The 21350-nt window shown below is 51.9% G+C and overlaps 9 protein-coding genes across 9 annotated transcripts; 6 read left to right on the plus strand and 3 right to left on the minus strand.

Moving 5' to 3' along the window:
- Positions 1-1639: 1639 nt before the first annotated feature.
- On the minus strand, positions 1640-3201 carry BKA67DRAFT_98783 (DNA replication complex GINS protein PSF1). The gene is made up of 3 exons (XM_046109592.1): positions 2698-3201; positions 2114-2622; positions 1640-2055 (listed from the first exon to the last, which is right to left on the minus strand). The coding sequence occupies exons 1-3, from the start codon at positions 2722-2724 to the stop codon at positions 1962-1964; spliced, it is 630 nt and encodes a 209-aa protein (XP_045952818.1). The 5' UTR covers positions 2725-3201; the 3' UTR covers positions 1640-1961.
- A 212-nt stretch (positions 3202-3413) lies between these two features.
- Positions 3414-5338, plus strand: BKA67DRAFT_541276 (phosphoribosylaminoimidazolecarboxamide formyltransferase/IMP cyclohydrolase; the record flags this gene model as incomplete). Its single annotated transcript, XM_046100906.1, has 3 exons — positions 3414-3556; positions 3649-5128; positions 5183-5338. 3 exons carry the CDS (start codon positions 3414-3416, stop codon positions 5336-5338), a joined length of 1779 nt encoding a protein of 592 aa, XP_045952819.1.
- A 348-nt stretch (positions 5339-5686) lies between these two features.
- On the plus strand, positions 5687-6397 carry BKA67DRAFT_541277 (uncharacterized protein; the record flags this gene model as incomplete). Its single annotated transcript, XM_046100907.1, has 1 exon — positions 5687-6397. One exon carries the CDS (start codon positions 5687-5689, stop codon positions 6395-6397), a length of 711 nt encoding a protein of 236 aa, XP_045952820.1.
- Positions 6398-7152: 755 nt separating this feature from the next.
- BKA67DRAFT_98831 (uncharacterized protein) lies at positions 7153-7862 on the plus strand. The gene is made up of 2 exons (XM_046109593.1): positions 7153-7420; positions 7508-7862. Exons 1-2 carry the CDS (start codon positions 7232-7234, stop codon positions 7823-7825), a joined length of 507 nt encoding a protein of 168 aa, XP_045952821.1. The 5' UTR covers positions 7153-7231; the 3' UTR covers positions 7826-7862.
- Positions 7863-7898: 36 nt separating this feature from the next.
- BKA67DRAFT_595595 (Indigoidine synthase A like protein-domain-containing protein) lies at positions 7899-12710 on the minus strand (the record flags this gene model as incomplete). Its single annotated transcript, XM_046105183.1, has 6 exons — positions 7899-9692; positions 10151-11060; positions 11111-11334; positions 11581-12249; positions 12297-12591; positions 12622-12710. 6 exons carry the CDS (start codon positions 12708-12710, stop codon positions 7899-7901), a joined length of 3981 nt encoding a protein of 1326 aa, XP_045952822.1.
- Positions 12711-13739: 1029 nt separating this feature from the next.
- BKA67DRAFT_664154 (uncharacterized protein) lies at positions 13740-14623 on the plus strand (the record flags this gene model as incomplete). Its single annotated transcript, XM_046108318.1, has 3 exons — positions 13740-13872; positions 13937-14229; positions 14288-14623. The coding sequence occupies 3 exons, from the start codon at positions 13740-13742 to the stop codon at positions 14621-14623; spliced, it is 762 nt and encodes a 253-aa protein (XP_045952823.1).
- Positions 14624-15375: 752 nt separating this feature from the next.
- On the plus strand, positions 15376-17176 carry BKA67DRAFT_583841 (estradiol 17-beta-dehydrogenase). The gene is made up of 2 exons (XM_046104106.1): positions 15376-15954; positions 16056-17176. Exons 1-2 carry the CDS (start codon positions 15561-15563, stop codon positions 16796-16798), a joined length of 1137 nt encoding a protein of 378 aa, XP_045952824.1. The 5' UTR covers positions 15376-15560; the 3' UTR covers positions 16799-17176.
- Positions 17177-17405: 229 nt separating this feature from the next.
- Positions 17406-18912, minus strand: BKA67DRAFT_98908 (peroxisomal 2,4-dienoyl-CoA reductase SPS19). Its single transcript, XM_046109594.1, has 2 exons — positions 18498-18912; positions 17406-18445 (listed from the first exon to the last, which is right to left on the minus strand). Exons 1-2 carry the CDS (start codon positions 18550-18552, stop codon positions 17547-17549), a joined length of 954 nt encoding a protein of 317 aa, XP_045952825.1. The 5' UTR covers positions 18553-18912; the 3' UTR covers positions 17406-17546.
- Positions 18913-19488: 576 nt separating this feature from the next.
- Positions 19489-20312, plus strand: BKA67DRAFT_541283 (uncharacterized protein; the record flags this gene model as incomplete). Its single annotated transcript, XM_046100908.1, has 2 exons — positions 19489-19551; positions 19746-20312. The coding sequence occupies 2 exons, from the start codon at positions 19489-19491 to the stop codon at positions 20310-20312; spliced, it is 630 nt and encodes a 209-aa protein (XP_045952826.1).
- Between the last annotated feature and the right edge of the window lie 1038 nt (positions 20313-21350).

Consider the following 21350-nt stretch of genomic DNA (forward strand, 5'->3'; position numbering starts at 1 on the left):
CTCTAGAAAGATGCGCCAAGACCAGCGCCATTGGCAGGGATGCAGCTTTTATCGGCGCCGACAATACGGATCCCGTACAAACTTTGAATAGTCCAAGCCATATTTAGAAAGGACACCCGGGCAAAACTACCGTACAAGGGAACGATACTGCATCACATCGTGTCCTTGTTGTAAAATTCTTCTCTGCACGTTATCTGCCGCATGACATGCAGTCAAATCAGTTTGCCCTCTCTCGTCGTGCTACAGCACCTTGGCTGCTTGGGGGTCACATGGGGGGAACTCCCGAATGTGTCCTTGGATGCACTGAATCAAAATTCTCGAGTGTGCTGGTGATGTCTGCATGTATGATGGATGTACCAAGAGTCGCAGAGCTACTGTGCAACATTGGATATGATCAGCAGACTCTGTTCTTGACTATGTAGACAACACGGTTGTCGAGCAGGTTTTCTGCTACAGAACAGGGCAATGTGGGCGATGATGATTGAGCTGGTACAAAGTAATGAGACATGATTGATGGGCTTCTCTTGCTGAACTGCCTCGACAAAATCATGCAGCATATAGACGTTCATCGGTAGCCGGCACCTCACATATCTCTCTTCTCATGTGTTGTGTATTGCATCTCCTTGGACAACCAGGAGATACTCGTGTCGTCGTACACAGACGAGGAGGCTGAATAGCTTTGCCGTTGATCTGCAAATTGAGAAGCAAACACCCCTCCCTCGTGCTTCGAAAAGTGGGTGCATACTGCATACCGGAACCCTGGCCGCAGGTGCGCACCATGTACTGTAGGGAGGCTACATAAAGGCTCGCCTGCATAGGACGCGGGGCTTGCAGTTGGAGACGGCATGGATTGCGAGCTCGGAGAATTATGGGCAATAATTGAGTTTTCGAAAGTTTGTAACGAACTTTTCGTCATCATGGCAGAATATGTCATGACCACTAAATCATTACAACATTCAGAAACACAAAGGTTACAGGTGTTTGTCCGATGAGTATGCGCGTAAATAGTGCCTTGGCACTTTCCTATGGGAAACACCTAACCTAGCGATTTTGCAAAAAATCCAATGCACATTTGAAATGGAGTTTCCGGTGACCAAAGGCCGCGAAAACCCTCCACACTACTACATGGCAGCTCCCCATATTCGCAATATCCCAGTCGACTTTACGTACAAGTACGATATTTCATTCGTCCATCTATACATGGCCATGGCCCCCAAGCCTCCATCGGGACGGGCCATAGGAAACTAAAGGAGCCTCTGCAATGTAACAACCAACAGTCTTTCCACATCAGATGTTCAGACGTGTTCAATGGTCGCATTGTTGAAGCCGGCAAAGCGGCTTCAATGCCAGCACAAGCGGCTTTGCTGAATTGTGCTAATGCTTTCGTGCGTTCTCGGTCCGCGTGGGGGCTTCTTACAAACCTTGCATCCGGAAACTCGCCCGGTTCGAAGACACAGCCCTCAGATGGATGATTCTCCTTGAAACAGCGAAGCTATGCATACAAGACTTTAGCCACCACGTAACTTGAACGTCTATTGGTGTGACTGTGCCCCTCTGCGTTGTCCCCGTTATCCTAGCGGCTTTCTACTATTAATAACTGGTGAGGTCTAGTGGCCTTCGAGGTTGTTGCATATTTCACCTGTGAAGCTCACTAGCCGCCGTGGGCCTTTGCGGCCACCACTTGGCATAGTTGCATATACTTGCCGTACAGACTTGGTGCGTTGTGGTCCAATGGGCAGACCACGGACCAGGAATCTGTTTGGACAGCTAACGGCGCCGGACGTGAGAGCGCTTGCCGGGGGATCTCCGCGTTTGTGGCCTGGGGTCATTTTGCCGTTGAAATTGCCAGGGTTGCATCGTTGCCCGGGTGCAGCTTTCCTAGGGTGGTGGTCGGGTGTATGCACGCTCGTGGCCATAGGATCTGCCCTCGGGAATAGCTCTGTACGTGCTCCATCGCGTGCTCAGCTTAGCTTCTGAAGATATCCCTGGGCTATCAAGCGTTCAACATCACCTTGCCTGACGTAGAACTGACTGTTCTTAGTCAATGTGATGGCACTGTTGAAAGATCAGCGTGGTTGCTCCCGGGTCTGTCGCACATGCATCCGTCACTTACCCATACTCTGTTTGAATCTCACCCGCATCTTTCAGGACCCTAACATCAATGAAGAGGTCCCGAGGCGGCTCAAGACTACCAGTGAGGTCAATGTCAGTCCATTGACCTTTGTACGCCGCCAGTAGGTCACTATATTGCCTGACATAATCCTCCTCTTGCGGACTCAAGCTACTTGAGCCAGTGTCGCCGAGCCCTTGATTGGCTGAGACCTGTTGTCCGGGTAGATCTACAACGTCCTCGCCTTTCCAAACCAGCTCCTCGAGCTTGTCGGTCCGCGTACGGTGGTAGGCAAGCAGGCACCGCTTGTCCCTCCGCATGGAGAGGTGATTCACCAGCATGGTGCATGACTTGGCTTCATCGGCGTGTGGCTCAAAGCTGCCCTGGAAGGAGTCCAACATAGAGGAGAGGTCCTTGTCTAAATCGCGTACTTCGCGTGTCACGGCTCGTACCAACTCTGTTTGATATGGCGGCAGGTGTGCCAAGTGTTGCGCTCGTTTCGCATGGTGAACCTAAGGAATGGAAGGACGAGTAAGCAGAGTGCGCGGACGAGTAGTAGTGATGGTTTGGTAACAGGCGTGCCCTACGAGTTTGTTTCCCGCGTCCCCGTACATTGAGACGAGAGTGCCGCCGAGAGATTATCCTTCAAGCCTTTCTTGCTTTGCTGCTTCGCGGAGTGCTGAATGTGACGGACTGGTTGCTTCTATGGCATTTATTTGGGCATGGAGTGGTCACGAACGCGTGGGCTAGACCGGGGTTAGCACGTTGGGTTAGCAGATTCAAGGCGCGTGTCGTACTGGAGGTCTGGGACGATGGCGGGGCAAACCAGCAATTGAATTTGAATTCAGATCAGTCATGATAACAACTTGCAGGTACTGTAGCGGCCCCCGACTCCTCTCCTATCAAGCGCTACCAAGTGCTTGACACAAGCTGTTTCAGCCCAATGAGTGACACCATTTCTCTAGCGGACCAAGACCCCGTCGGGGCTCCAATCAGCGCCCATGGATAACTCAAAACGGGCAGAGGAACCACTGAGGAAGGAAAAAAAAAAAAACCAGACACAGTACTATTTAGTTGCCCCGCGATTCAGACCCCTGCCGACCATTGAAATTTGAAAAAAAGTTCCTCCTCCGATCAGCTCCTACCCCGCCAACATCATCATAGGAGCAGAGCCATTAAATCCGTCTGAGCTCCAACAGAACGCAGATTTCCCTGCAAACTTTCTGCCCATCGCTCAATTCTATCATCCGTTTCCCCCCCTTCTCTTGAGTACTGTTCTCTACATCTTCAGTAAAGGCTCAAGATGGCTCAAAGAATTGCCATTGTCTCTGTCTATGACAAGACAGGTCTGTTGGACCTGGCTAAAGGTCTTGTCCAGCAGAATGTTCGCATTCTCGCTTCTGGTGGCACAGCCAAGATGATCAGAGAGTCCGGCTTCGCTGTTGAGTAAGGCACACCATTGTTTTGCTATTATTCCCGATCGTCATGGTCGTTATGCAGGTGTGATAAAGCGGCGATATACTTACACAAATCTCAAGGGATATCTCCGCCATCACCAAAGCACCTGAGATGCTTGCAGGCCGTGTCAAGACTCTTCACCCCGCTGTCCACGCCGGTATCTTGGCTCGCAACCTTGCCTCTGACGAGAAAGACCTTGCAGAGCAACACATTGATAAGGTCGACTACGTCGTCTGCAACCTCTACCCATTCAAGGAGACCATTGCGAAGCCCAATGTCACAGTCCCTGAGGCTGTTGAAGAGATCGATATCGGTGGTGTCACACTTATCCGCGCCGCTGCCAAGAACCACTCACGCGTCACCATTCTCAGTGACCCCAACGACTACGCCGAGTTCCTCAAGGAGCTCGGCGCCGGCGAGATCAAGGAGTCTAGCCGAAACCGATACGCCCTCAAGGCATTCGAGCACACGGCCGATTACGACGCTAATATCTCATCTTTCTTCCGTTCTCGATATGCAGGAAATGGAGACCAATACGCCCAACTCCGTTACGGTGCCAACCCCCACCAGAAGCCTGCTTCTGCATTTGTGAAGTCTGCCAGCCTCCCATTCAAGACTCTCAATGGCTCTCCTGGCTATATCAACCTGCTGGATGCTCTGAACAGCTGGCCCTTGGTCAAGGAGCTTAAGGCTGCTCTTGGAAAGCCTGCTGCAGCCAGCTTCAAGCACGTCTCCCCTGCCGGTGCCGCTATCGGTGTGCCTTTGAGCGCCGAGGAGCGCAAGGTGTACTTCGTCGACGACATCCAAGGCATCGAGTCCTCCGCTCTTGCCCAAGCTTACGCCAGAGCGCGTGGTGCCGACCGCATGAGCAGCTTTGGTGACATGATCGCCCTGAGCGACATCGTTGATGTGCCTACTGCCAGCATCATCTCCAAGGAGGTGTCGGACGGTGTCATTGCACCTGGCTACGAGGATGCTGCTCTAGAGATTCTCAAGAAGAAGAAGGGTGGCAAGTACCTTGTCCTGCAGATCGACCCTGACTACACCCCCGAATCTACGGAAACGAGAACCGTTTACGGTGTCACGTTGCAGCAGCACCGGAACGATGTTGAGATCACCCCCAGCTCCTTCAGCCGAACCATTACACCCAAGGACTTCTCCTTGCCCGAGTCTGCTACTCGCGATCTCACAGTTGCGACCATTGCTCTGAAGTACACTCAGAGCAACTCAGTCTGCTATGCCAAGAACGGTCAAGTCGTTGGTCTCGGCGCAGGCCAACAGTCCCGCATCCACTGCACGCGGCTTGCTGGTGACAAGGCCGACAACCTGTGGTTCCGCTTCCACCCCAAGGTTCTTGGAATCAAGTGGAAGAAGGGCACCAAGCGCCCTGACAAGAGCAATGCTATTGATCTGTTGGTAAGCGGCGAGCTGCCCAAGTCTGGACCTGAGCGCGAGCAGTTCGAGGCCTTCTTTGACGAGGTTCCTGCGGCCTTCACCGAGGAGGAACGCGAGGAGTGGTCTGCTAAGCAGAGCGACGTCGTTGTCTCCAGTGATGCCTTTGTGAGTACCACTACAACCAATTATGATGGACACTGCGCTGACTATTCAATCAAGTTCCCCTTCATTGACAATGTTTACCGCGCACACCGGTCCGGAGTCAAGTACATCGCTGCCCCTGCCGGTAGCCAGAATGATGGTGCCGTCTTCGAGACAGCGGAAAAGCTTAACATGGTGTTCGTGGAACAGAACACCAGACTGTTCCACCACTGAGGTAATTGCACCACATGAATGCAGGATACTTCCTTCGAAAGGTGAGACAAAAAGAGAAAGTTCACTGCTAGAATGATACCCGGAAGTAGGTACGGCAAATCATTTGGAATCGGAAAAGTTACGAATTGAATGATGTACGATACCGTGGCTTCCCAACTGAAGAAAGTTTTAGAGAAGTCTCAACACTTCGCAATAACATAAAATTGAACAACAGACCTTTTGCTTCCATGTGTGCTTTGCAAGCTTTGCCCTTGGTTCCAAAACATGATATCAACTGGCTCAATCATAACGAAGTAGCTGATAAGGAACTTGAGGCATTCCCACCCCTTAGATGTAAATACTTATGCAATGAATCAATTCGTTATGCGTCACTCAGTTCGTGGAATGCCCACCGCAACAGGCGAACCTAGGGACCAAGTTAATCGACCTAAACAGATCCGGCCTGCTCCTCATATTCCGCATCCACCACCTGTCTCTCGGACGCGCCCTCCAGAGGCTCCAGCATGGGTTCAACTGTGCCGTCCGCCGAATGGTCTTGATGTCGTGCACAACGGCGGAGTTTGGGCGCCGGTTGATATCAGGCGAAAGCCGGCGTGTCTGGTCTCGGTGTTGATGCCAGAGCCATCTCGGCTCGAGCACGGGGGCTGGGGGAGCGGGTGCGGGAAAGGGTGGAACGCCATAGTCGTGTGGCTTCCGGTCGAGGGAGATACTGTTGTTACGGCAGTGGTGGTGGTGTCGGCTTCTCCTGTTGCTGGGGTCCTTCTGTGGCTGTTGTTGATGCTGCGCGTCCCGGCGAAGGTCTGTCACAAGTGTGAGCGAGACAAGAGTTCGACGGGCCCCATCCAGGAAGTATGTGGGGGCTCCGAAGAGCTGATGAAGCAACGTCGAGAGGATTTAGCAGAGCAGCTTAGTGAGGATGAGGCCAGGTATATATTTGAGATGAGCTGGGTCCGCGGCCTGGTCGAGGAAGTTGTTCAACTTGGTGTGCATGACCACGAGTATCGATATGTAGACGGCCGGGTCGACGAGTTAGCAGATGAGATCCGAGTTGAGACCTAGGTAGGCGGGTTCGGTTACGGCGCGGTGAAGCTGTTCTAGGATTACGATGATAAGATTCGAGACCAGTCGTGGCACGATGGGCAGTTGGCAGGTGATCGAGTCGGCATGTGTCTGTTTTCCAGAGCAATAGTTGGTGGGTAAAATATAGCAAAAGGCGGCATTGGCACAACTGGATAATTATATCTATGAGTGTTTATTCATAAGTGAAGGTATACAGATAGGGGTGCATTAGGCACACTCTTGCGGCGTATTGGATTTCTTTGACTTTCTCCTATGATTCTTATGAGCAAAACCGATCATAGTGTCAAAGAATCAAGTCAACGCATATCCTCGCTCAGTTTTGGGTTTTAATGCAGAAGTGTCTTTGGCCACCTGGCCATTTGTGCAAATCACGGAGCCTTCTCTTATGACCACAGCCATGGGTGATGAGGCATTGATGCATACATCAGAAGCGCCAGCCTTCAAAGACGAAGAGGTACGGCTTTGCTTTTACTTGCATGCAAGCCCAATGGTGAATCTGTGGCTGCCTTATCGTCTTCACTGGATGGCTAAGAAGGGTTGGAGAGAAGGTCGCATGCATATCGGCGTTTGTCCCCGGGAGCACGAACATCCAACCAGATCTTTCCACATATCAGGGGTCCGCAGTGAGGCGAATCACACAGGCGACTCGTCTTGATATTGAGTTTGAGGCGCTTGTAGCAATTAATCATGTATAAGAGGTTCTGAGCCCCCAGACAGGGACGCGCCTTCACCGAAGCATTGAATCGACTTTGATCTCTAAGAAAGAGTCATTCAACAAGGGCTCAGGCTGGATTCGTCTCGCACTCTTCTGTCATGTCTCGAAAGAAGAACCCCATCAAAGCATCGGAAATCAGAATTGAGCCCAAGAAGCCGCCCAAGAAAGCCAAAGTGGTCATTGCCTGGGATGACTATTTTGGAAACGGAGACTTGGAGGACTGGCAACGCCTGATGCGCGATTTGGGCTTCCAGCAGGAATTCCCCAGTAAGCAGAGATGCCGCAGAGTGAGTTTTATTTATTCGTTTGTTTGTTTGACGCTATGTGGTGCTTCTTTCCGGCCAGCAACTCCTGACAAATGGCTTTGTGTAAAGACTCTGAGGAAGGTCTGGGTGAACATTCCCGATTTCCTTCGCGCGGTCGCATCGAAACAGCCGGTCTACCGGTTCTCGACACAGCACGAGCTCTCGGAGTACACCTTAAAGAACAAGAAACTGTTTCCAAAGGACCAAATCCCGGATGGCAGTCCACTCAGGAAACTCCTCGCACATATTCGATTTCCCAAGATACAAGAGAGTGTAGTTACTAGAGACGGAATCGCACAAACCCAGCAACGCAAGGTACAAAAGAATGCAGTCGCTCAAGACGAAATCGACGCCATGATCGAGAGACTAGGAGGGGTGAGGATCTAAACATGGCTGTTTGAGACGTGGGGGAGCAGAAATCTGATAGACTTGTGACGTCTTCATCGCAACTTGGCATTGACTAGCTCCTAATCTCCCATAATCTAATCTTCCCGGTATCATTGCCGACTGCCAGCGTATCACTCTTGCTACCAAACGCAATGGCTGTAATTCGTCCGAGAGGCGTTTGCGCAGTAGGCCAATTCCTGTAGACCGTACAGCTGGGCAAGTGTGCCAGCCGTAGAGCATCCTTCTTGTGCGTGCTTCCGAAAGCCAAGATCTGCCCGTCAGGGCTGAACTTCAAGAATGTGATGGGCGTTGTCATCTGCTCGAACCTTCGCGCAGGTTCGGGTCGCTCCTTGATCTCCAACTCATCGTCACCCGTGGGCAGAATCAAGTCGTCCCGGTTGTAGACGTTCATTACGCCGCTGTTGGATCCGATGGCCACCCACTTGTGGCCACCCAGGACCTTGGGCCCATTGCGCCCACCCAGCGCAATGACGGTGCCGCCTATTGAGCCTTCGTCGTTCCATATGGCCAGGAACCGTTTGGTAGCCATGCTCCACTCGCCGACTTGGCCTCCCTTTCCAAGGACTGTCAAACCGTTGCCGTTGCTCCACCACTGGAAATCTGCGATACCTCCTCGGCTGTCTAAGCGGGCAGCAGCAATCCATTGCATAGTATTGACATTGACAATGTTGATTTCACCGCCTCCTTTCCGTGTGGAGGCAATCATTCCTAGCCAGCGCCCACATGGACTAAGGTTGAAGCGCTCCCATGTTCTTTGCTCCAAGTTATGTCCCTGAAGTTTTTGAGTCTTTTGGATCACACCTGTCGGCAGGTCCCAGGAGTGAATGAATCGCCGCCGACCAGCAAAGAATATCTTGTCACCGCTCGGGAAGAGGAACTCAGCATGCCTGACTGGAACTTGCTTGATTTGCACAGAGGTCAAGAGCGGGTTTGGTGTGGGATGAGCGGTGGGCGCAATGTGGTGAAGATAGAGCAGCGTTGAAGTGCTGGCTGATAGGAGCACGGGGTATTCAGGATGGAAGCAAAGCGACGTGACTTCATCCTTGTGGCTATCGGCCATATCTCTAGATCTTTGTATGTCGATAACCTCAGGGCGTAGCTTCTTCGACTTGGTGCCGTCCTCGCTGAGCGAAGTGGCATCTCGCAGGAATTTGTCAAGTGGCAGAGCAGACGCCTCGTCATCGCTACCGCTGACATCGGAGGCCTGGGAGTCGTCGGATGCAGCAGAGGACCTCCGGCGACGCTTGGCCGGACGCTCCTCTGCCTCCTTTGCCCAAGCAGGAACAGGGTTGAGTCGCAGGTATTGTTGCCGTAACCTCCTGGTATATTCCGTACCAGTCACGACGTCGTCCTCTTCAGTGATACGTAGCTTTCGCAGCTGAGTGGCGCTGGCAAGGGACACGGTCAGCCGCTCGTCATCGCTGTCTTCCCAGGCGGGCGCATTCTTTTGGTCCTTCTGCGAAGCAGCCAGGACACTGGTGGGTGTCACTACCAGGTCCTTGTTACCGGCGGGCGGCGCATCAAGGAAGAACAACTGCGCGTCGTCCAGATCCTCGACATTGTCGTCGCCATCCTGATCAGCCTCCTCTGCATAGCCTTCAAAGTCGGAGCCAATGTCTTCTTGGTAGTCTCCCTTGAACAGGTTTTCGCGGAAGTTGGAGCTGTCGCCTAGAACCAAACGCTCGAGCTCTTCTTCGTCGGAGTCCTTCTCGAGGACTGGATTTCGCTGAGGCTTCTTGGGGACTTGTGGTTCCTCTCCGCTCTCGTAGTCTGATGAGTCGTCATGCTCGGAGAAAGAGGCAAAGTCGTCCTCGTCGGGCACTTCCTTGTTCTGCTTGGGGGGCATCTTGGCGATCGTGCGTGTCGGATGGGATGTTCACGCGTGAGTACACAAGATCCGACAATTCCATGCGACTCGACTGCTCCTGCTTGGAAACTTTTTTACTGGGGTCTGTTATAGCCTTGCATGGCAGCTAGTCTAGCAGGGATTTGGGCGCTGTGTTTTTTGGCCCTTTGCGGTTTGCCCCTCTTTTATCCATCGCAAGCGCATTGTCCCGGCTCATGGCATCGACATGCTTACATCCGCCGATATTCATATACCGAGACTCGGTCGGCTGCCTGCGAGATCTATGCTAGACTAGTCGTTTGCCTGCTGTCCGGAGCAGAGAGGAGCTCTGGCTCATCGAAACGTATATTCTTCTTTTTCTTTTGATTCTTCTTTTTATCCGCCGCTAAGTGACTATCGACTTATGTCCTAGAGGCAGCCGAGAGTTCCTTGGTCAGAGAGTCCAGGTTGTCACTGACTGACTCAGAGCTTCTCAGTGTCATGATTGCCCCCTTTTGCGCCACATGCATCAGATCCTCAATATTTCCTCCCTGAGCGAGACCAGCAACGAGAACCCCTAAGAAGGTATCGCCAACGCCGTTTACAGAGACGACATCTTGCACCATCTCGGCAACTGGAAATAGCCTCAGGTAGACGCCTCCAATATCCGGGTGATTGTGGAAGGACCTGGACAATATGAAAGGCTCGAAAGCCATGTCCATCAGTCGGGGATCGTCCTTCCGAAGGATCGTTGCCAACAAGGCACCCTGATCTCCTAGCTTCGTGATAATTGTTGGAATGTAAGGTAGCAGCTGAATCGCTTGTTGTGGGATACCAGCATCCGTCATGGCCGCCGAAGTCATCCTCACGAATCGGTCCCTTGCACCCGTCATTCCAAGAGCATCAATCACCTCCCACCAATGCTGATCTTCGAGGTACCCGTTCTCTTGTGCCGCAGCATGCATCGCTGCCAGCTCGTACTGGTTTGGCGTAGCCAAGTCGACGCTGTGTTTAGGGTATATCCCTAGCTGCTCCAGGTTCTTGGCACGGCAGAACAGACGAGCTGACTTGGCATTAGAGACGGGCTCGAAAGCCACCTGCGAGCCATTCCGCTTGCCAGCTCGTATCCATGATCTTATGCTCTGTTCTGACCAGTTGCCATCAACAATGAGCCACTTGGGCTTGGCTGTGGCCACTTCAGCGTTCCACTCGGACGGGAAAGAATGAGTTGTAAATAGATCCATATCAGCCATGGCCATCACGAGACCCTTATTTGCATCGTTCACGGCGACATACTGTGCTGTTCTACCAGATGCTTCGCTAATTTTCCTGACAGATTGCGTGCTCATGCCTGCAGCGTTGAGGGAAGCCAAAACGGTCGAGCCAGCTCTGTTCTTGTCAGGCCATGCTCTCCACAAAGTGTCAAGGTAAAGACTTACATATCATTGCCGACCATACTACAGAGTCTGACAGTCATGTCACCTCTGACCTTGTGTGCAGCCAGTGCTACATTGCGACCCACGCCGCCTATGGATTGACTGATGCGGGCGGGGTTTGACGTCTTGAGTTGGGGAGTTGGGTTGGTCGCACTGTTGGGCCCAGCATAGTCGCAGTTTAGGTCTATCGCAACGGAACCAGCTACCATAATATCTGCTGCCTCTGTCTATCATGGAAGTTAGATATGTGATTTACGCATCGAGATGACTATTGCACGGGAATGATTTATGATGGTTATACAAGATATCTTGTATAAATGCTTACTTCCGGTACTTCATGTTTAACTTCCTTGTTGTTACTCATAACTGGTTTGCTCACGGAGTGTCGCGATGCCGCTTGCTGTTTTGGTGTAAATCTGTAACCGTTAGGAGTCTACTCTCTCCCGGATTTGAACCTGCCCTCACCCTTGCACGGGTATCGCTATGTCCCCTGAAATCATCTGAGAGACCGCAACTGCTATCTTTGCAGCGCGCTCCACATTGGCCTGGACAAGTGCCACATTAGCAGGCACGCTGCGGCCATTCGTAAGCTCTCGGATTCGCGTGAGGATGAAAGGAGTGTTCTCGCTGCCCGAAGCCCCTTGTTCCAGTGACTCGCGGACGGCCTGTTCAATGACCTTGTTCATCTCGTCTGTCGGAATAGAGGACTTTTCTGGAATTGGGTTCGCAAACAGCAAGCCCGATTCAAGTCCCAAGGTCTCTTGTGCCAGGATCATGGCTGCTGCCTCCTCTTCACTCTGTACAATCGACGGGCTCTTAACGCCGCTATCCCGAGCCCAAAAGGCTGGGAAATCGACCTTGCCAGCTCGGCCATCTGCAAAAGTTGATACGAGGACGCCTTGTGTCTCAAGATATTCAAGCGTTCTCGGTATGTCTAGGAAGCCCTTACACCCACTGCTGACAACAGCCATTCTGGTGCGACCAAGTTCTGTCAGATCAGCCGAGATGTCTAGCGTATCGTGCCCGCCTCGATGAACGCCTCCAAGACCACCTGTACCGAAAACCCGGATCCCAGCAAGCCTACCCAGAATCATGGTACCAGCTATAGTTGTGCCTCCGTTGATCTTGTTTCCCATCATGCCCTAGTGGAACCGTTAGCGGTGCGCGGCCAGGTGCCTAATCAACATACCATGCCGGTGAGGAAAGCAATATCTCTTCTGGACACCTTTCGCGGCGAGTTCTCGATCATGTGAGTGATTTCTTCAGGTAGAAGACCAACAGTTGGAACACCCTCCAAGATACCACAAACAGCCGGTACTCCACCATTGCGACGCACGATACCCTCTAAGTCGAGGTCATCGCCCAACGCTCCATGAGTATATATTGTAGACTCGAGCGCTACCACGGGCTTGTTGGTAGCTAGAGCGTCCTCAACTTCTTCGGATACCCTGAGTAGCTTCCGCAGGCCTCCCAAACTGCTCGTGCTGCCTGATGTGAATGCAGCTGACGTCGACCATGATCTGCTCTGGTTCGTGAAAGGAGTGCTCTTCTGGCGGAGACAATGTCTTCCGACAGAGTTCCACGAGCTCCTCATTGTCTTCATGATTTCTACACCACCACACGATCGGATAGGTAGTGCTATTTTTTATTTGTGAGAGGGTTCGTGTGCAAAAAGAGAGTTCTTGTCCAAAAATTTCGTTCGAAGGACCCCTTATATCTCTGAACACCGCTCAGAGCCTTCGCTATCGGTTTCTTATCGAAGCCGCTCAAGGACTGAGTCACCTTGTGCCTTCGGCCAATGAGAGACCAGTGCTACAATAGTGGTTTCTGGTGCGCCTTACCAGGGATCTGGAACTGTCGACAACGAACCGTATTAACGCGCTTTGTGATTGAAAGGGCGTGTCTGTACAGCCTCGGCTGACTCCGAACCCAGGAGGAGCCACCACAATTGCGGCGTGCCGTCTTGCCTAGCGTGCCCCGCCGATTAAGATTATCTTGATCTGGCTCGTGCTCGGGAACTCTAAACTTGAAACCTGGACTGCAAGAGAGGAGGATTCATCGCATTAAAAATAACACCCCTAGATTCCTATGTTGAGACTCTCGCTTTCCAAATGTTCGGCGCAAAATTGAGTGCAAATATATCAGTTGCAGGAGTCTGTGAGATTTTCAACGACGTCCCTGTCGAATAGTTGAACACACAATCACTCGCTTAGCAATATCGCATCCAATATGAGTAGAGCATCACGGAATCCTATGCCGTCACATCCCCCCTCGGTCATCATGCAGCCGAACCGCAACGCATGAAAATCGTGCCAAGATGACCAAACCAGGGCCCTGAGCCCACCTTCCCATGTCCTTGGGCCTGCCAATTTATGTACCCGAAATGGCTTTGCACCCTTCATCGTTTTCAATCACTGGCAAGTCCGTGTATTGATAAGAATGGGGATCAACTAGGCAGACTTTTCTCTTCTCACTCTTCTTCTCCTTTCTGGCGATGCAACCAGGATAACAAAATATCATATTACGGTTCTCGGCCTTCGCATATTGAGCGTTATAAACTACAAGCAGATTACTATCGTTCAGCATACTACAAGTCGCAAGTTGGAGCACAAATAGTGTCATGGCATCGAAAATGCTTGCGGCAGCTTTGGCCGGTTTTGTGGCCAGGTCCGCCGCGCTCAATTTCACAATTTCCAATGGGCAGATCTTCACACCGGGTTTTGCTGTCCTCGATTCGCCACAACCCGGAACGCCTCTCGGTGGTGGTAAGTAGCTGTACTAGCTACGTACACTGCTGGGACAACAAACATCTGACAATACGTTACATAGACACCATTGAGGTAGCGCTTGATGTCTCTGCCAACGGGAAACTCAACTTGCCTCCTTATGCCGACGATAGTCCAAGCCAGATCTATAATATCACAATTTTTCTGTATAGTTACGACACAGGGAGAAACTTTACCATCACGAATGGCACTGCAACGGCAAACAATGCCAGCCTAGGAGACATTATGTTGTCGGAGTCCGGCAGCACCGTAAAGCATGTCAAGTGGAGGTGGCCAGACTGCCTGGTTGGAAATGGACAACCAACATCAACAGACAGCGACCGCGGTGTTTATAATGTAAGAACTGACTCTTCATGCACGTCGCGCTTTTTCAATGAAGCTCACAGCGTGGTAGATATCCATCCGCCAGAACTTCCGCCTCAACGGGGACGACCACTACACCATTTTCGACGTTCCTATCAACGTCACAAACAGCATCGAGGCTTCCGACGACAGGCCTTCATGTGATGCCCTGGACAACCCACTGCTAACGTACGACGAAATCGACGCGACGGCGGCGAACAGCGTTGGCGTTCTCTTCGCGCCGGGTGATGCAACTCAGGTGGAGCAATCAGGCTCCGGCTCCGGCTCCGGTTCCACGGGCGGTCTAGGCGCCGCGGCTACCTTGCACTGGAGCGCTGCTGCCGGGTGGTTGGCGATGCTGTCAGTTTCGGCGGTCTTCTTTCTCTAGCGATACCCCTGGAGCGTTTGGTAGTTTCTCGAAATCTAATTATCCTGTCCAATGAATGTTCAATCTTAGCAGCCTTCGTGACGTGGGCCTGTGAACCATGGGATGTCTTCCGCGAGTTGAAGCTGCGCTTCGCTGTATTCAGCCCTTCTCCAAGAATTGACGCTCCTCCTATGGTTCGATGATATGTGCTTCATGTGGGTTGCTATTTGTTCTTCTGGCTTTGCGTAGCTTGTCATATCATGGCGTGAGTGTGCTGCTGTGGGCGTTGACGAGGTACCGTGGTTTGATAAGAACTCCAATCACCTATATCATACCCATCTAGAAGCCACAGCCATGTTTCATCCCTTTGGATCTCACATTAGTCAAAGTTCTTTGCTTATACAGCCGGGGGTATCTTTAGTATAACTGTTCCATGAGCTAAGGCTGCGCTTTGGAAAATGTCTGCACATGAGAGACAAGTATTCAATGACCAGGGCGTTTGAAGCCGGATTTTGGACTGTTCTTTAAAGCCCAACTTACACATGAACCTATTTGACGAACCATCACTCCACCCGAACCTGGGGAAATGGAGTAAGTTGGGGGCAATGTGCATTAGCACATCCCAAAGCAGGAACGAGGTCGCGAGCTTCCCCCAGTCATCCCCGCACCTACATTGGTGATACTCCGATTTCATTCGCTCAGAGAGTGCCTCGGTACCTTGGCATGCCAGTCCTCCTCTATGCAAACTTGCAGATTGCGCATTAGCTGTTAGACTGTTAGATGTGAGGAGGGACTATTTAGTAGACTCCGGCCCCTTGCGCTTAGACATCATACAAAATCGCTGCTTGCACGAATTACACATGTGGCTGCAGCACCTTTCAGAGCAACATACAACTTCCCCATCTATAAGCCCGGCGTGATATAGAAGTCTTGCTTTGGTCAAGACTGCACGACGAAAATGCCGTTCCATAATGGTTGGCTTCCTCGCGAGGGCTTCACGGCCGATCCGGTCCTAAGCCTTATCGGCAAGACCGCCTTCAACCCTGCGCTCCTGCTGCCCCTTCTGCTGGCTGCGCAGTTCACCAAGAAGGGCGAGGATCTGTCGATTCTACATCCCCTGGCGTTTTCTAGGGTCAAGACGTTCTTTTATCTCGGGCTGGCGAAGTGGCTGAGCGCGTACTACTCTGAGGGTGTCGTCAACAACTGGACCAGTGATCCGTATGATTGGCCGAGTGAGGTCGTGGTCGTCACTGGTGGTGCCGGCGGCATTGGAGGACATGTGGTGAAGCTCTTGGCAGAGCGTGGCGTCAAGGTCGTGGTTCTGGATATCCAGCCATTGACATATGAGGCTGGTATGTGGTGGATTGCATACCAATCTTTTTCAATTTCTGTTTGAATATATATACATCTATATATGTCTTATCATGAGGTTGTGGCACTAATATGAATGCAGGCCCGAACGTCCACTACTACAAGTGCGATCTGACCAGCACATCGGACATCAAGGCAGTCGCCGCCAAGGTGCGATCCGAGGTGGGCGACCCCACGATCCTCGTAAACAACGCCGGCATCGCGCGCGGCAAAACCATCCTCGAGACCTCGGAGAAAGACCTGAAGTTCACCTTCGACGTCAACACCTTCGCGCACTTCTACACGGTCAAGGAGTTCCTCCCGGCCATGGTCAGGCGCAACCACGGCATGATCGTCACGGTCGCCTCTTACGCCGCCTGGCTGACCGTCCCCAACATGGTCGACTACGGGGCGTCCAAGGCCGCTGCGGCGTCCTTCCACGAGGGCCTCACGGCCGAGCTGAAGACGAGGTACAACGCGCCCAAGGTGCGCACTGTCGTGGTGAACCAGGGGTATACCAAGACCGCGCTGTTCACCGGCTACCACAATGACAGCCCATTTTTGGTGCCCACGCTCGAGCCCGAGAGTGTTGCCGAGTCCATCGTCAGGCAGATACTGACCGGGAAGAGCGGAGAGGTCGTCACCCCCAAGTTTGGAACGACCCTGAAGGCGCTCAGGGCAATGCCGCATTGGTACAGTTATGGCCTCCGGGCCAAGGCACAGAATATCATGACCAACTTCAGCGGTAGGCAGGTCGTCAAGGACTTGGATAAGCATTACGAGGCTAGGGAGCCGCAGAAGAGCGAGGTTGAGGACAGCACAGTGCTCGTGCCAGAAGCCAACTAAGGGCAAGGTCGAGTGAACGGGCGTGACAAGGCTTCATTGAGGGAAATAACAAGGGAAATCGTTTGGATATGATGATGTGGTGACAATGTGACCCACGTGCAGTGGGTGGAGGGTGAAATTAATCAACATTCCAAGCTTGAAGGCTCCCATAATCTACGTGGCACGGCTAGACGCATTATCCTAATGGTAGTCGCAAAAGACACAGATAATATGCAATAAGTGTACCTGCTTCCAACCAGTCCCCAGCGTGGGATCACTGAAAGTCCTGGGGCCTGGGGTCCCTTTCATCGTGGCTCAGTGGTAGTTCGGGGTGCTTCAGCACCCATTAGACGGCTCCTGGCAGGGTTTCAATTCCCAAAGGTGCCCGGTTCAACTGGGGAGACCACCTTTTGGAAAAAAAAAAATTGAATTTTTTTTTTTTTCTGTTCTTTCCTCTCCGCCCTTCCTCTTCACAAGCTGGATGGTGGCAACCGATTCCATGTTCCGTACAATAAATAGCGCCATTATGTCTTCCACGCAATATACTTGATAAAATGTTTACTACAAGTCTTCATGCCAATATATGCCGATACAATGCTTCTTCATGTGCCAGAATGTGTGATGCATGGACAACGCGTCCAACTGTTGAAGTGCTGCACAATTGTAGTGGAAAATTGTAGAGTTCTACATTATCATCATTGTACTGGATTGAAGATACGCTAAAGAGTATATACGACTGAGAGAGACAGTGTTCTGGAATCGTAGCGTCTCATAGCTTAGACTTCTCTTTCCTCCCCGTCTTGACATTCTTCGAGAACTCGCCCGTGAACAAGAAGTTCGGATATTGCAGTGATTCGTCCATTCCAACGCCCGCAGCGGTCTTCAACCTCCAATTGGCTCCATCAACCACAAGAACCTCACCATTGACGTAATTACCAGCATCACTGAACAAATAAACGGTTGCGTCAGCGATGTCGCGAATCGTTCCCCAACGTGCGAGCGGGACACTTGCAGCTATCGCCGCCTTGTCGTTGCCAGCTCCGTGTAGTCTGAGCATGCCTTCTGTGTTCTCGATACCACCCGGCGCAATGACGTTGGAGGTTATCCCAAAGGGTCCGTACTCGAGACTGACGGACGCCATAAGCGAGTCTATGGCGGCCTTGGCGGCAGACACATGTGCCTGCATCGGCATACCGGTATAGTGGAAGGATGCTGAGACATATATGATTCTTCCGCCTGTCAGACCATCGTTGCTTGGGTTCGGGTTTCGCTTTGCCGACTCGATCAAGTAGGGTGCCGTCGCCTTGATGGTGTTAAACGTGCCCAGGACGTCAATGTCCATGACCGACTTGAACCCATTCGAGGTCAACCCGGAGATGGGGGCGACGAAGTTTCCGGCGGCGCCGGCAATGACGAAGTCGATGGCGCCGAGCTCCTTGACACATTGCTCGGCCGCTTTCCTGAGACTCTCGGGATCCCGTACGTCGCAGCCGCCGATCCCGATCACCCTGGCGCCTTTCCGGGCTGTGGCAATGTCTTGTGCGACTTTTTCCGTCTTTTCGACGTTGCGGCCGATGATGCAGGCATTTGCGCCTAGATAGACCAGGGCGCGGGTTTGCGCGCTGCAGATTGTGCCGGCGCCTCCGGTCACGAATGCCACGCGGCCGTCTGGGGTATATTGTCAGCAGCTGCGCTTTGAACATGTGAATGTGTGACTCACTGAAGATGCCATCCTTCCAGACATTGCTAAGATACTCGGACCTCTCAAGCGGCATCTTGGATGAGTTGCACGAATAGATGTGATGAGAAAGATGCCAGAGTGGCGGTGTTTAGATTCAAAGTTGCAGAGAAGGGATGTGTAGCTGGAACGACAAAAGTCTAAGAGTACGTATTTTATCAAAGGACGCTTGCGCAAGCATAAAGGTATGGGGGAAAAAAAGGAAAATTGTTGGAAGTCGGGAATATCATATTGAATCAATCCTATTCTCCAGTCGCTTTGCTCAATCTCAAACCGGCAATCTGGGGTAGAGCTAATGACTAACCATTCCAGGAGCCTCGGCTCTTGGTGGAGAATGCAGATGGCGATGGGGCTCCCTAGTTATCGCTTATCTTAATTTATCTACATAGTGTACATACATAGGAGAGCACATCTCTGCATTAGTGTTTTCATAAAAACATTGCCGTTGTCCTCAATGGAGTACGGATCCGTACTCCGCGCAGAGCACGCTCAAATGGAAGTGCTCTGATTGGCATAACCCCAGATGCTAACAGGAACATGACAGCGATGTGGTGGGGTTTGCTTGGAACCTACGGATCCGCATGTCAGTTACGGTACCCGCCCACCTTTGAGGGGCAGCATGAGGCATCGCTCACGTTGAGCACCCTAAGTTAAGTTGGGTGAGTTGAACCTGATGGATCGCTGATGGATCGCTGACGCATTGCCACTCTGCCACTGCAGCTGGGGCATTCATTGGCGGTAATCCACAACATGACATGAGCCCACCAGCAAGCCACTCACCCCCCGCCAGTGCCCAGCAGAGAGGCCCAGCAGCAGCCTAAGCTTGACTTCTAGCCTTTATCCTTACCTAACATAACATACCATAACAACACACTTGCACTGGAGTTCATGCGACAACCTTCATCCTCTTCTAAATACCGGTAACTTGGACTCCTTCGCAACTTCTCTCCGACCAGCTTGGTCATCCTGCATCATGGCGTCCAAGAAGGTGTCCATTCTCAAGTTCGTCGGGACCGTCTCCCTCGGTCTCTTCACAGTGAGTAACCTCCCAGCAATGACGTCCCTCTCAAAGCCCATCATCACCAACCACCTCCCCCGCCTGGTTTCGTGGAACGCCCACCCGCCTCGCCAGCTCTCACGATACTCGGGCAATGCTTGCGAGTTTCGCATCCATAGTGGCATGCGATAGTGCGCATCATACATCTAGCCGGTTGTACTGACTCTGGCCAGGGCGCATCATATACCCTTTCGACCTTCACCATCCCCCAACTCCTCGATCTTCCCTCCGCCTCAAGCGCCGCCAAGGCCTTCCGCTCCATCAGCAACACCGCGACAACTCACCTCAATGCTCTGAGCGGTGCCACCGCTTCCGCATTCCTTCTCGCCTTCGCTCTCTCCCCGCGCGGCTTCAGACACCCCTACCTGCTCTACACGTCGCTGTTCGTACTCGGTACCCGCCTCACCGGCTACGTCACACCCGCTATCTTCGGGCCGCCTAGCGACTTCTCTCAGAAGAGAGCCGCGGCAGCCAAGGCCAACAAGGAGAAATTGGCTGCAAGACGCATGGATCAGAGCTACGAGTTGCTAGGCGACACACATGACGACGAGGGCCTGAGTGGCGTAGACGACGAGGAAGAGATCAACGGTGAGGAGGTCCGCAGCGAGGTCGAGTTCTTCGTCAAGAACCAGTTGGTACAGACTGCGCTGGCCGGCATTGGCTTTGCCATGGCTGTCGTTGGTATCTGGGGAGACGGTGTTTTTGATTCTGTGACCGAGACCGTGGTGGTTGCCATATGAGAGCATTTGTGAGACATGTCAAAAAGGAATTGCTGAAAGGCGTCCACCTGACGAAGCCAAACCTGTTGAAATTCTTCCAGCATCATCCACATTCCTTACTGCTGAAAGGCAGCGAATCTTTGAGAGCAGTTGTATCGGAGTTCAGGCGGCTATTATTATATCAGTAAACAGGGCATTGAAGTTCAAGTTGGGTTCTCTAATTAAATTGAGAAACATCAGGCCTCTCACCATCGTAGAAAATCTCGACTTATATAATCAGTCTGCATTTCTCGATCTCCTGTCCCCGTACTAGAGAACGTTATTAAAAAAAAAAAAAAAACCTATCAATTCAGCTTCGGGCGTAAATCATGGGCGACTTCTTAATCAGCAAAGAGGTACTACATGGATTGTCAGTGCGGCACTGACACGATGCGACATTGCCTTACAGGCTAACAGGTGGTATTCCGACTGTGAGTGATAAACGGATATGACTTACACCGGTCAGAGCATGGTTGTTGATGAAGGATGACATGTTGTTAACAACAAAGTCAGGTGACTCTGCTAAAGGGAACTCAATCTACCACTATCACGAACGGCTGCCAGCGTTCAAGGGCATCTCAACATCCATTTCTTACCAGGGATTCTGTCCTTTTCCTTGAAACCAAATGCTCGTAACCACATATAACACCTACACAAGTTCTTCCCAACGGCAATGTTTTTTTGTGATAGTCTGAGCCATCCTCATGCTTTCCTCAACAATATCACCACCAGTTCATGCGCTGAGATTCAAGGTGGCTTGTGAGGTTATCATCTTCCTATGCAACTTATACACCATCGAGATGCGGGATGGCCCGGACCACGGCATCCTCAGTGTGGGAAGGTTGATGATCCTTTGGAAGACCATTCCTTCTTTCGCCCAGCCACGGTGGAGGACTTGGATGACGACTCGGGGCTGTTTGAGGAGCATTTCCAAGCGATGGAAGAGGACTGGGAGCTGAACGGTACTGATCTGTTTTACGAAATGACCGATCTGGCCCAGTTCGTGGCCTTGCAGTTTCA

The sequence above is a fragment of the Truncatella angustata genome (assembly GCF_020726525.1).
Source record: "Truncatella angustata strain MPI-SDFR-AT-0073 chromosome Unknown BKA67scaffold_10, whole genome shotgun sequence".
In the NCBI taxonomy this organism is placed as follows: Eukaryota; Fungi; Ascomycota; class Sordariomycetes; order Amphisphaeriales; family Sporocadaceae; genus Truncatella; species Truncatella angustata.

Bases quoted from the DNA above. Each gene is read 5' to 3' on its own strand.
- BKA67DRAFT_98783 (XM_046109592.1), bottom strand. From the start codon at position 2,724: ATGTACGGGGACGCGGGAAACAAACTC. The intron at 2,623-2,697 runs GTAGGGCACGCC...TCCATTCCTTAG, and splicing joins GGGACGCGGGAAACAAACTC to GTTCACCATGCGAAACGAGC. The intron at 2,056-2,113 runs GTAAGTGACGGA...ATCTTTCAACAG, and splicing joins GAGATTCAAACAGAGTATGG to TGCCATCACATTGACTAAGA.
- BKA67DRAFT_98831 (XM_046109593.1), top strand. From the start codon at position 7,232: ATGTCTCGAAAGAAGAACCCCATCAAAGCATCGGAAATCAGAATTGAG. The intron at 7,421-7,507 runs GTGAGTTTTATT...CTTTGTGTAAAG, and splicing joins GTAAGCAGAGATGCCGCAGA to ACTCTGAGGAAGGTCTGGGT.
- BKA67DRAFT_583841 (XM_046104106.1), top strand. From the start codon at position 15,561: ATGCCGTTCCATAATGGTTGGCTTCCTCGCGAGGGCTTCACGGCCGAT. The intron at 15,955-16,055 runs GTATGTGGTGGA...ATATGAATGCAG, and splicing joins GCCATTGACATATGAGGCTG to GCCCGAACGTCCACTACTAC.
- BKA67DRAFT_98908 (XM_046109594.1), bottom strand. From the start codon at position 18,552: ATGCCGCTTGAGAGGTCCGAGTATCTTAGCAATGTCTGGAAGGATGGC. The intron at 18,446-18,497 runs GTGAGTCACACA...AATATACCCCAG, and splicing joins CTGGAAGGATGGCATCTTCA to ACGGCCGCGTGGCATTCGTG.